Source organism: Sarcophilus harrisii, chromosome 2 (genome assembly GCF_902635505.1).
Source record: "Sarcophilus harrisii chromosome 2, mSarHar1.11, whole genome shotgun sequence".
NCBI classification, from domain to species: domain Eukaryota; kingdom Metazoa; phylum Chordata; class Mammalia; order Dasyuromorphia; family Dasyuridae; genus Sarcophilus; species Sarcophilus harrisii.
In genome coordinates, this window is record NC_045427.1 from 528176111 (window position 1) to 528188379 (window position 12269).

The 12269-nt window shown below is 33.8% G+C and overlaps 1 protein-coding gene across 1 annotated transcript in view; it reads left to right on the forward strand.

Annotated features, from left to right (window-relative positions):
* The window catches only part of TRPM1 (transient receptor potential cation channel subfamily M member 1), a gene marked incomplete at its 5' end in the record, with an annotated part of 88562 nt that overhangs the window by 20224 nt on the left and 56069 nt on the right, over window positions 1–12269 (forward strand). Inside the window, 5 exon segments of the mRNA XM_031949349.1 lie at window positions 1386–1520; window positions 2278–2322; window positions 2608–2658; window positions 5267–5407; window positions 6805–6834. Of these exon segments, the coding sequence (XP_031805209.1) occupies window positions 1386–1520; window positions 2278–2322; window positions 2608–2658; window positions 5267–5407; window positions 6805–6834 (402 nt within the window).

A 12269-nucleotide genomic window follows, 5' to 3' on the forward strand; every position in this document is an offset into this window, starting at 1 on the left:
TTAATACAGTTTTAGGCTATAAAAGATTAGAATTGCATTAAAACTTCTATAATATGCTGTAATGTGATTTAAGTTTAGCAATTGAAAAAAGCCAATGGAGTTAATCCACTAATCTTTATATGACAGCACCATCAGCCCAAGAAGATCCAAGATAGATTCCTTCACAAGTTTTTAAACTAAGAACTCTCATCAATCTAAATTTTAGGAAAGATATATCCTCTTAACAAGGGCTGTGTGTTAGAAAAATGAGTTATCTTTCTTTTCTCCCTTTGAAACAGTAAGTTTATTGCCCAAATGTAAGAAATTAGAATCAATTTGAGAATGACTTAAGCATCTAGGCAACAGAATAACTTCTTCAATAAAGCTTTTAATTTCCCTTTGGGGCCAGTGTTTTTCCTAAATGCCTTCACTTTCTCCTTTCTTAGGTCCCCTATATCGAATTCATTCTCTTTTTACCTCATTCAATACTTAGCTTCCTTTAAGGTCCAGACCAGGTAATGCCTTGTTAAAATGTAAACTTCTTACTAACAGAGATAATTTCATTTATTGCATTTATTAATTAAGGGTATTATAGATGATGCATTGTTTTGCAAATATTACCTCATTTCATTCTCTCCACACCCCTGGGAGGTAGGTATTATTATTATCTTTATTTTACAAATAAAGAAATTGAGGCAGATAGATATTAAGAGATTTAGAACAAGTAGGTAGGGCAGTCAATAGTGTGCTAGCCCTGGAATCAGGAATACCTAAATTCAAATCTAATTTCTGACATATACTAGCTGTGTGACCTTTGGCAAGTCACTTACCTCTGTCTGCCTCTGTACCCTCATCTTTATAATTTAGATAATTATATTAACTATCTTCTAGCATTGTTGTGAGGATCAAATAAGATATCTGTGAAGTGCTTAATAAAGTATATGTAATGTGGTAAGTTCTATGTGTGTGTAAGCTATTAGTATCACTGCCCAGGTACACATGGTTAATTTATGTCTGATTTTGGGTCCACTACTCTATTCACTGTGCCATCTCACTTCCCATATATTTGTTTTCCTTGATGCCTAGCACAAAGGAGCATATAAAGGCTTACTGACTAGTTGGTTGTTACCTCCTATAAAATGTCCAGATTTCCTGACTCCCTGGATCCTAGCACTCTCTCTCTTGTGAAATTGTTTTGTATTACCTTGTGTAGTTTGCATTAACTTACACAAGTAAGTACATGTTATACATCCCCTCACCCCTAGTAGAATGTAAGTTCTTTGAGGCCAGAAATATTTATCCTCATATCTCCAGTGCTCAGTACAGAACCTTACATATTTTAATAAATACCCATTGAGGTCCTCATTTGTTTAGTTTTTTTTTTTTGTTTGTTTTTGTTTTTTAAGGTGAATTCCCTAGAGCAAGCTATGCTGGATGCTTTGGTCTTAGATCGGGTTGACTTTGTGAAACTTCTTATTGAAAATGGAGTCAACATGCAACATTTTCTCACTATTCCACGACTAGAAGAACTTTATAATACAGTAAGTGTGAAAAAAATATGAAGGGAAGTGAAGACATATAATCTAAATAGACATAGAAACACTGGTGTGTGGGAATCTATTTATTTCAATATTGATACAGGTCACTAAATATCTAGACTGTCTATTAAGTTGACATTGTTGCATTCTGTGCTTAAGTTTGAACATATAATGAATTTGGGGAAGAGCCCAGTTCTAGCCTGGAGTTCTGTTGTTTAAGGGGGACTGAATTAACATTGTTCTTTTGCGCTGCTCATCTCAGACATAATTCAATTGTGGCTCAATTCATCACATTTTTTGCCATTTAAAAACCAACCTACTGAACAAAATTCTCTGTGGTTTCCATCTGGGAAGTTCTAGTATTTCTATTAATGATTGCAAGTCACTTGGGTAATACATACAATGAATCATCCATTTGTGCCAAGAGAATCTGGCTCAATATATTATTTTTAAGATGATTTTATTCTATTTCCCATTTTCTCTCCCTCTCACTGCCCCTCTCCAACCTATCAAAAAAGTAAAAAAAAAAACAAAAACAAAAACAAAATCCAGTCCAAATATGTACAGTCAAGTAAAACAAATTCCCACATTCGGCTGCCAAGGCACTAGGCAGTTGGGGATGTACTCCATAGGGCATCCATTTTTCCATGTTATTAAGGAAAACTATAGAAACTTTAGTTGCACAAAACACCATGGAACTAGTAGGGAAATTCATTTATTTACAAATTATATATGTTGATAATTCATTTTTTTATTCTAGATTTTTATTCTCACCATTATCACGGTTGACTATAGCAGTACATAGGTGAAAAGGCATTGATATGTATTTTATCTGAAAGTCATTAGAACACTACATGACAGCTTCTCTTTTAGATAATTTTGTTGTTTATTTAAAACAATTTCCTAGGCTTTTAGCACTTGTTTACCATTGTAAATGGTAGCATTTACAGCACCATAAAAGATATAAACTGACACTTACCTTATAGTGAATGATATTTAAGGATTAGAACAATTCATGGTCCAGTAATTTAGAACTTTTAAGAGATTAAGAAAAAAATACACTAAAAATGACTGGATGGTTCTCTTTCAGAGGCTGGGCCCACCAAACACACTTCATTTGCTTGTGAGAGATGTAAAAAAGGTTAGTCAATTATTTTATACTCCTTACTAATTTATGTTCCTTTACACAACAGTATAAATATTGAATATTTTTCTCTCAAAACCAAACTCAACTCTCAGAATTTAAGATATAGGAGATAAATAGCAATAATAGGGTAGGAAGTCAATGTCTAAGTATCTTTTTTGCATTAAAAAGAACTTAAAGGAAACTACAAAGTCAGAAAATATTACTTGGCATTAGCACACACAATGAATATTTATTTGGTTGCCTAAAAGAATGAACTTAAGTTTGTTTGATTGATAATTATATGCTTTTGGTCAGACTTTACCTGTTATTATTAATGTCAGATGTTAGTATCTAATTTTCTTGAATATTAGTGACCTGAATCTCTTCAATTATTCAACATTTCTTCATATTAGAAACCTCTTTTCTAAAGTTACTGTTCATTTTTTATCCATTACACCCATTCATTTTAATTTTCTTACTTCTTGCAAGGGCTACAAACTTTCACTGTTTTTGTCATCTTTGGCCACCCCAACAATGTGATTAGAAATGACATTTATCTTCAGCTGCTTGTCTTTAAATCCTTTGACATTGTGACTAAAGAAAAAAATGAAATATTATTTTAAAAAACTTATTATCCTCATTTTTCATCAATGGTAATTCTCAACTATTTATACTGCAATTTTTTTCCTTGGAGTTGTTCTCATTTGTTTGTCTCTTTTCTAACACTCTGTCCTGGCACATTCTCATACAGCTAAAAGCTAGAGGGTTTGATTGAGTTAGCAACAAAGATGATTCATTGGACTAGAATGAAGTCCCTGGTAGAAAGGCAACTGATTAAAAACTGCTATAAATTTTACTTTAGTATTCTGAGTAAGAGAATAATCATAACCATACAATGAAGTTTTTCAATCATTCCAGTATAGTGAAAAAAAAGTTCATTGCATTTTGGAGCAGTTTTCTTCTTCTAATCTTAGCTCTACTGTCTTCTATCTATAGGATTTTCTATAAGGCTTTTTACTTCTCTCAACCTCTGTTTCCTCATCTGTAAAAGGAGGAAGTTGAACTAAGTGATCTCATAGGATTATGAGCTAATAATTCTATTGGATGTAATCCAGCAATATAAGCAGTTAAATTATAAAAATATTACAATTCACATTATACAAATACTGAATAGCTACAAACAATATATCTACCCACATAGAATCATAGCATTTAAGAAATGTAAGGTTTACCTTATATATTTTCTACTTTGGCATTTTATTCACAAATGAGAAAACTGAGGCAAAGAGATAATATGATTTTCCCAGAGCTAAAAAATGAAGAATGCATCAAAAATTAATAAATGTACTCATATTATTCACATTTATACAATATTTTAAGTTTAAAAATTACTTTCCTCATTAAAAACCCTATGCAAATATTATTGATTTCATGTTATGATGAAGAAATTGGGCTTAAGACTGGTGATTTGCCTGCATTGTCAGCAGGTATTAAACCCAGGTTTTCTAATCTTAATTCCAGCATTTTTTCCTACTAGACCACATTCATATCTATTACTATTAATATATACTCTCTGTGGTCATATATTAAAGGAAGAACTTTTGAAAGTATTTTCTTTACATAGTCATTCACAATTCAACAATTTAATAAGCATTTCTTAAGTAGGTTTTGTGCTAGGCCCTAAGAACATAGTCAACAATGAAAGAATCCCTGTCTTTTGGGAATTTATATCTCTACAAATTTTTAGCCACAGAAAATGTTTGAAAAGAGAACAAGATGGTTTATATAACATGATATCATGGCAAATAGCTAAAAAAAAATATGATTTTAGTAGTCAATAATCCTAACCCATACTTGGATAGAGGAAAATCAAAAGTCAACAAGCATGTATTAAGTGCTCACTATGTGCTCAGGGACTGTGCTAAGAGCTGATAATACAAAGATCAGCAGACAGCTTTATCTTAGGACTCAAGGAGCTTCTGGGGAGGAGAAAATGAAAGTACCCAGCTGAGAGAAAGCCCAGAAAAAGTTAAAAGTGGAGCGTAGAGAGGGGTGAAAACATAGGTAGTCAGGGTGACTCCTTAATGTGGAGATTCTGAGAGAAACTAGTCAATCAGAGAAGGAGGTCTTAGGGGAAGAGAGTATTTCCCATGTCTGAAGGGCAGGACCAGAGTGACCTTTCAGGGTAAAGAGGTTTCCGGAATATTGAAGAGAAGGTCAAGGAGGAGAATCAGGAATACAGCCTAGAAATGAATACATCCTAGGATATATAATTAGAATGACACGAATGCTTGCTACAGATAACTCTCTTGAAACTTATTTCACATATTGGAGTGGTGACCATTTTCTTATTTCTTCTGTTCCTACAGGTAGTAATAAATCCATAATTCTCTCTTATTGTAACAGTTTAATCCATTGCTTTTTTCAGTGACAGGAAACAGAAAATTGGCTTTAGAATAGAAATAAATTGGGTATTATTTATCCCCAACAGCTAACTTTTACCATCCAAGTTGGTATTATTTTAGGGTTGATACATTGGATCTGTGACTTGGGATACATTCCATACAGCTTATGCTTTGTTTTTCTTCACATATACATACAAATAAAATTTCTTATATTACAGGGAAACCTTCCACCAGACTATCACATTAGCCTGATAGATATAGGTCTTGTACTTGAGTATCTCATGGGTGGGGCCTACCGCTGCAACTACACTCGGAAGAGTTTTCGGACCCTATACAACAACTTATTTGGACCAAAGAGGGTAAGAATAATTTAATTTTGCCATAGTCAATATTCATTAAACTCAAAATTTGTTCACTAATGTGTTAATTTTAACTCTCATTCTTCTAGAGTCACAGAGTATTCAAGTAAAAGTATGCCAATTAGTCCATTATAGCCCATACCACATTCCATATTGTTGCCATAATGTTGATAATTATCTGTATGAATTAAGTCATTGAGCCACGACTTCTCGTTGCCTATGTTTTATCTATAAACCAAAGTAATAATGTTTTGTTCTAAAGCACTATGAGATTCTTGAGAAATCTATTAAGTATATATACCACGCCTTTTGGATTATTAAAAACAACTACTACACTCAAACAAAGTAGTAAAATGCTTAAAGCAAGAGGTCAATATTATGGCATATTTTAACTCACAAAGGGGAAGATATGCAGCTGAGAAGGAACAAGGAGCATATGTTCAGGGTAGTAAAGAAAACACTATCATTAGGCAGCATGCTGGTACCTCTACATCAGGGTAGAAAAATGCTGCAGTCAAGGTGCTCTGTGTCTGTAGTCACAAGCCATAGATTTTACATTGATGGAATAGGTTTTTATTCAGTCAAACCTGATTGATTTCCCAACTTTTTTACATATGTAGAAAAATTTGGGGGAAAAGTCAAATCATTCCCATACACATAGCAATGGGGCACAGAAGATTCCAGCATGGAATGTTCCAGCAAAATATAGGGAAAGAGGGTAGGAAATAGGAGGGGGCAAAATCAAATCAGAGACATTCTGCCAAAAGAGAGGCAGAAATTTTTTGGACTAAAATAATATAAGAACTGCATCACCCATTTGAGAGTCACATATGGGATAGCTAGAGCACAATGGATAGAATATAGTCCCTTGAGTCAGGATAGAGGACCTAAGTTCAAATCTGACTCAGACATTTAACAACTGTGTGATCCTGGACTTATCCATTTAACCCAATTGCCTCACCAAAAAAAAAAAAAAGTCATATATGTACATTCATGTGTTTGTAGCAATTCCTGACATGTTCCTCATTAAAAAAAACAAAACAAAACAAAAAAAAAAAACCAGCATTTACCACCATAGGAATAAGTATAATATCAGAGAGTGTAACCCTTTTATATAGTGTCAATGAGGTTAATGTCAGTGACCTCTCTATTTCTACCTGCATTTAAGATTTTCTTGCATTCTTATAGGATATCCAGTGATGTATTAAGATTAAAGCATTTTTCTTTTCCTTTGATGTTGCAATAAAATATCAATGAAAGGAAGCATTTATTAAATTACAACAATATCTAGTTGATCTGAGCTAGTCTGTCATGTAAAATTCAAAGCACATGAAAAGAAATTAATTAAGAGTTAATTCTAATCACAATTAATTGACTTTTAATTTCTTTTAATGCAGCCTAAGGCTCTTAAACTTCTAGGGATGGAGGTAAGTTGGATTTTCCAATACTAAAGGGTAAATTAAAATGCTACTTATCCAATGTTCTTAGTGCTTTGTCTTTTAAATTCACTTAATTATAAATTTTGTCTGCTAAAATGTATGTATTATTATTGATGTATTCTTCAGCCAGTTTAATAATTATTTTAAAAAAACTATTAAATTACCTATTCACTATTCTTTTAATCAAGTGATATTACTAGATTATATCAAGAGTAGGAATGGAACATTGCTTATTTATTATTATAAAAGCAGTAGATTGAATTGCAGAACAGATTTCACAAATTCAAATGCTTAAAGTGTATTTTTACTGGATTAAGAATGCCATTTAGCATAAAAGATTATGTTAAATTCTGAAGGTAAATATTAGGATCTGAATTGGAATGAAATTGTGCTTACCAAATAAAACCATAAAACACTGCACTAATTGCAATGTGGTTATACTGTTACTATCAAAATTTCTGAGCACTATACTCCCAACCAAGAAAAATTAAAAAAAAAAAATTGGTAGCTAATTCCTTAAATTCATGTGCTTCTCTAATTAATTGTGTCACTAAAAATATTGCCATGATTAGAAAAAGGAAATGAAGAAAACTTCTGAAGTGGTAAGTGAAAAACAAAATACATTACCAATTCAGAATAAAACCTGATTTTTTTTTGGGGGGGGGGTGGACAGAGAGATTAGGGACCATGTACTTTAAAACTTAATCTACACTATTAAGATTTTTCTATCACTTATTCTTAAGCAGAGATAACAATAACAAAAATAAATCAAGCCCTGATTTATAGCATTTGCCAGTTTTCAGGATATAAATGTTCACCCTAAAATTTTAACAATTGATTCTTCTGAGCCTGCTGGAGCTATCTCCAGCACACCCTTGAATGAGAGCTATGGTTTGGAATTCATGATCACTAAGAAATTTCTAGACTAATTGTTACTTTTCTATATATTTAAAAACAAAATGAGATGTTATTAAACAAAATAATTATGCAGAGAAGATTGAGAGAGGGGAAGAGATCAGTCAACAGACATTATTATTAAAATATCTCCTATGTGCCAGGAAAGGCAGCTGGTAGTACAGAGGATAGAGCACTGGACTTGAAATCAAGAAGACTGATCTTCCTAAATCCAAATCCAGCCTCAGACAATTAATAGTTGTGTGACCCTGGACAAGTCACTTAACCATGTTTGCCTCAGTTTCCTCATCTGTAAAATGAGCTAGAGAAGGAAATAGTAAACCACTCTTTGCTCCCCCCCCAAAAAAAAAAACTCAAATGGAAGAGTTGAACACAATTGAAATACCTCAACAAAAATATGTGTTAGGAGCTATGCTTGGATGCTGGACATACAACTATGGAACAATATCTGTCTTCAATAGAGTTTACAATCTAACAGAGAAGACAACAAAATATCTACTATATTTATTCTGTTTTAATAATAAACATAAAGACAGTAAAACAAATACAAAGTATTTAAACATCTGGTGGTGTGGGAAGGAAGGCACTAATAAGTGAGGGATCAAGAAAAGCTTCATGTAAAAGGTAAGTGACTGGGTTTAGTCTTGGAAGAGGAGAGGAATTCAATGAGATAGAGGGGTGCAGAGAGGGTATGATGACATGGAGAAAGGATTTGGTGTGTGAAGAACAGAGAAGAGGAGAGTGCTGCTGGATGGCAAAATGCAGAAGGAAGAATAATGTGCAATAAGACTGTAAATAGATGGAAACCACATTATAGAGGGATTTCAAAAACTGACAAGAAGAGTTCATATTTTATGTCAGAGGCAATAGGAAGAGAACTACTCAAGTTGATGAGTTAGAAAATGACACATCTGTGATAAAGGAAAATCTCTTTGCAAACATGAATTGTTTATCATCCAATTATCTCTCTTTCACATAAGGCACTAGTTCTAGGCTTGAGTGGAACCAGGTTAGTCCTGACAGAGTCTGAACTCTAAAAGAAGAGTTCAGGGATGGAGCCAAGATGGCAGAGAGGACACACGCTTCATTCTAAGCTCCCCTTCTACCCTCACTACTGGATACCAAATTCAGCCTCAGAAATAGTGCTTGACTGATAGAATCCACAAATATTGGAGTACAACAAATTACCAGCTGAAGATAATCTGGGAGAACGCCAGAAAACATTTATCCTGATCAGGTGGGAGGAGGCCAGCACAGGCAGGGAGGCAGAACATGGAGATTAGCACACTGAGCAGACCGGAGGCAGGGGTGGTCTCCACAGGTAGAGAATTTGCAGGGAGGATTCCACCACAGATTGGCTGCTCTGATTTGGTTGCAAAGCAGTAGATCAGCAGAGAAGTTACACAAAAGCCAAAGGTAGAGTGTACCCCCAAATGCCAGAGTTTAACAGGACCTGGCCACACCCACCCAGCACTGGGAGTCACTCATCAAGACCACAGTGCAGCTGTGCAGCCACATTCTGCAGCCCAGGGTTCTGCCCAGGGCAGCCACACTTCTGCAGCAAGGCCCTCTTCGCAGCCTGTTCACAGGACAGATACTGTCCATCTGTCCCTGTTCTGTAGAGGAAGCTAAGAACCTCCTTGCCCTGAAGGCAGACCGTAAGGGCTTTTTAAAAAAATGAGTAAAAAGGCAAAGCAAGCTCTAACTATAGATAGCCTCTATACAGAAAGAGAGCAGGTTTTCAACCCTGAGGAGACTAATAGCAGACAGTCTCCAGACAAAACCCCAAAGGGGGATGTAACCTAGTCTCCATCGCACAAGGCTCTCTTAGAAGAAATTATAAAATATCTTAAAAGAGAGTTAGAAGAAAAATGGAGATAGGAAAGAATATGGAAAAGGCATACAACTCATAAAAAGAAAGATTTGATAAAGTGGAAAAAGAAAACAAGTTCCTGAAATATGAATTGGAAAAGGTAAAGAACTCCCAGGGAAACAGAATTTGTGAACTGGAAAAAGAAAATAACTCATTTAAAAAAATTAGTGAAATGGAAAAAAATTCCATAGAGCAAAACAACTCATTTAAAAACTCAATTGGACATATACAAAAAGAAGTAAAAAAAAGTTAATGAAGAAAATAACTCATTAAAAATCAGAACTGAACAAATTGAAACGAATGATTCATTGAGACATCGAGAATCAGTCAAGCAAAACCAAAAAAATTTTAAAAATAGAAAAAATTGTTAAATATCTCCTTGGAAAAACAACAGACCTGGAAAATAGATCTAGGAGAGATAATCTGAGGATTATTGGAGTTTCCTGAAATTTATGATGAAAAAAAGAGCCCAGCCACTATTTTACAGGAAATCATCAAAAAGAACTGCCCAGATGTAATAGAACCAGAAGGTAAAATCGGCACTGAAAGAATTCATTGAACACCTTCTGAAAGAGACCCCAAAATAAAAACTCCAAGGAATAGTATGGCTAAATTTCAGAACTATCAGACTAAGGAAAAAATATTCCAAGCAGCAGGAAAAAAAAAACAACAATTCAAATACTGAGGGGCCACAATAAAGATCACTCAGCATCTAGCAGCTTCCACATTAAAGAATCAAAGGGCCTGGAATCTGATATTTCAAAAGGCAAAAGAACTTGGAATGCAGCCAAGAATAAGCTACCCATCTAAGATGAGCATTTTCTTCCAGGGAAGAAGATGGACATTCAATGAAATAGGTGAATTCCATTTATTCCTAATGAAAATACCAGAGCTAAACAAAAAAGTTGACCTCCAAATATAGGATTCAAGAGAAGCTTAAAAGATAAAAAGAACTCTTGAGAACTGTATTTCTGTTATGGGCATACATAAAGAGCATGTGTACAATTTTATTTTACTGTTACAATATTTTTAAAAAAGGAAAGTAGAATTGGAAAGGGGATTGCATCAGAAAAAGTGAAAAGGGAAAATTAAAAAAGAAGGAAATTACATCCCATGAAAAGGCAAAGGAAACCTATCAGATCTGAGGGGATTAAGGGAGAGGGAGGAACATTGTGTGAATCTTACTCTCATGAGATTTGGCTCAAAGAGAAAATATTAGATATATTTGGTTTACAGAGAAACATCTCTCACCTCATTAAAAAGTGGGAGAGGAAAAGGGAAAAGGAAAAGAATAGGCTAAATAGAAGGAAATACAGAAAAAATAAGGGAAAGGTATAAGAAAGGGGGAGGTACTCAGAAGGGATGGGAAGGATTCTAAAGAAGGAGATCTGTGTGAGGTAAGTGGTGCCCATAAATTTAATACTGGGAAGGGGGGGCAAGGGGAGAAAGAAAAAGAAAAGTACAAGTTGGGGATAATAAGATGGCAGGAAATACAGAATTAGTAGCTTTAACTGTAAATGTAAATGGGATGAACTCTCCCATAAAGCAAAGGCAGATAGTAGACTGGATCAAAAGCCAGAATCCTACAATACGTTGTTTACAGGAAACACATTTAAAGCAGGGTGATACATACAGAATAAAGCTAAAAGACTGGAGCACACTGTTATTATGCTTCAGGTGAAGTAAAAAAAAAAAAGCAAGGGTAGCCATCCTTATCTCAGATCAAGCAAAAGCTAAAATTGATCTAATTAAAAAAGATAAGGAAGGAAACTGTATCTTGTTAAAGGGTAGCAATATCAATATTGAACATATATGTACCAAGTAGTATAACGTCTAAATTCCTAACAGAGAAGTTAAGAGAGTTGTAAGAAGAAACAGACAGCAAAATTATAATGGTGGGAGATCTCAACCTTGCACTCTCAGAATTAGATAAATCAAACCACAAAACAAATAAGAAAGAAGTTAAAGAGTTAAATAGAATATTAGAAAAGTTAGGTATGATAGCTCTTTGGAGAAAACTGAATGGAGACAGAAAAGAGTACACTTTCTTTTCAGCAGTTCATGGAACCTATACAAAAATGGACCATATATTAGGACATAAAGACCTCAAAATTAAATGCAGAAAGGCAGAAATAGTAAATGCATTCTTTTCAGATCATGATGCAATAAAAACTATATTCAACAAAAAGTTAGGGGTAAATGGCCCAAAAAGTAATTGGAAACTAAATAATCTCATCTTTAAGAATGATTGGGTGAAACAGCAAATCCTAGACACAATTAATAATTTCATCCAAGAGAATGACAATAATGAAACATCATACTAAAATTTGTGGGATGCAGCCAAAGTGGTAATAAGGGGAAATTTTATAATTCTAGAGGCTTAGTTGAATAATAGAGAAAGAGAAGATCAATGAATTGGGCTTGCAACTTAAAAAGCTAGAAATTAAAAACCCCCAATCAAATACTAAACTTGAAATTCTAAAATTAAAAGGAAAAATTAATAAAATTGAAAGTAAAAAAAAACTATTGAACTACTAAATAAAACTAAGAGTTTGTTTTATGAAAAAAATCAATAAAATAGATAAACCTTTGGTAAATCTGATTAGAAAAAGGAAAGAGGAAAATCAAATTGTTA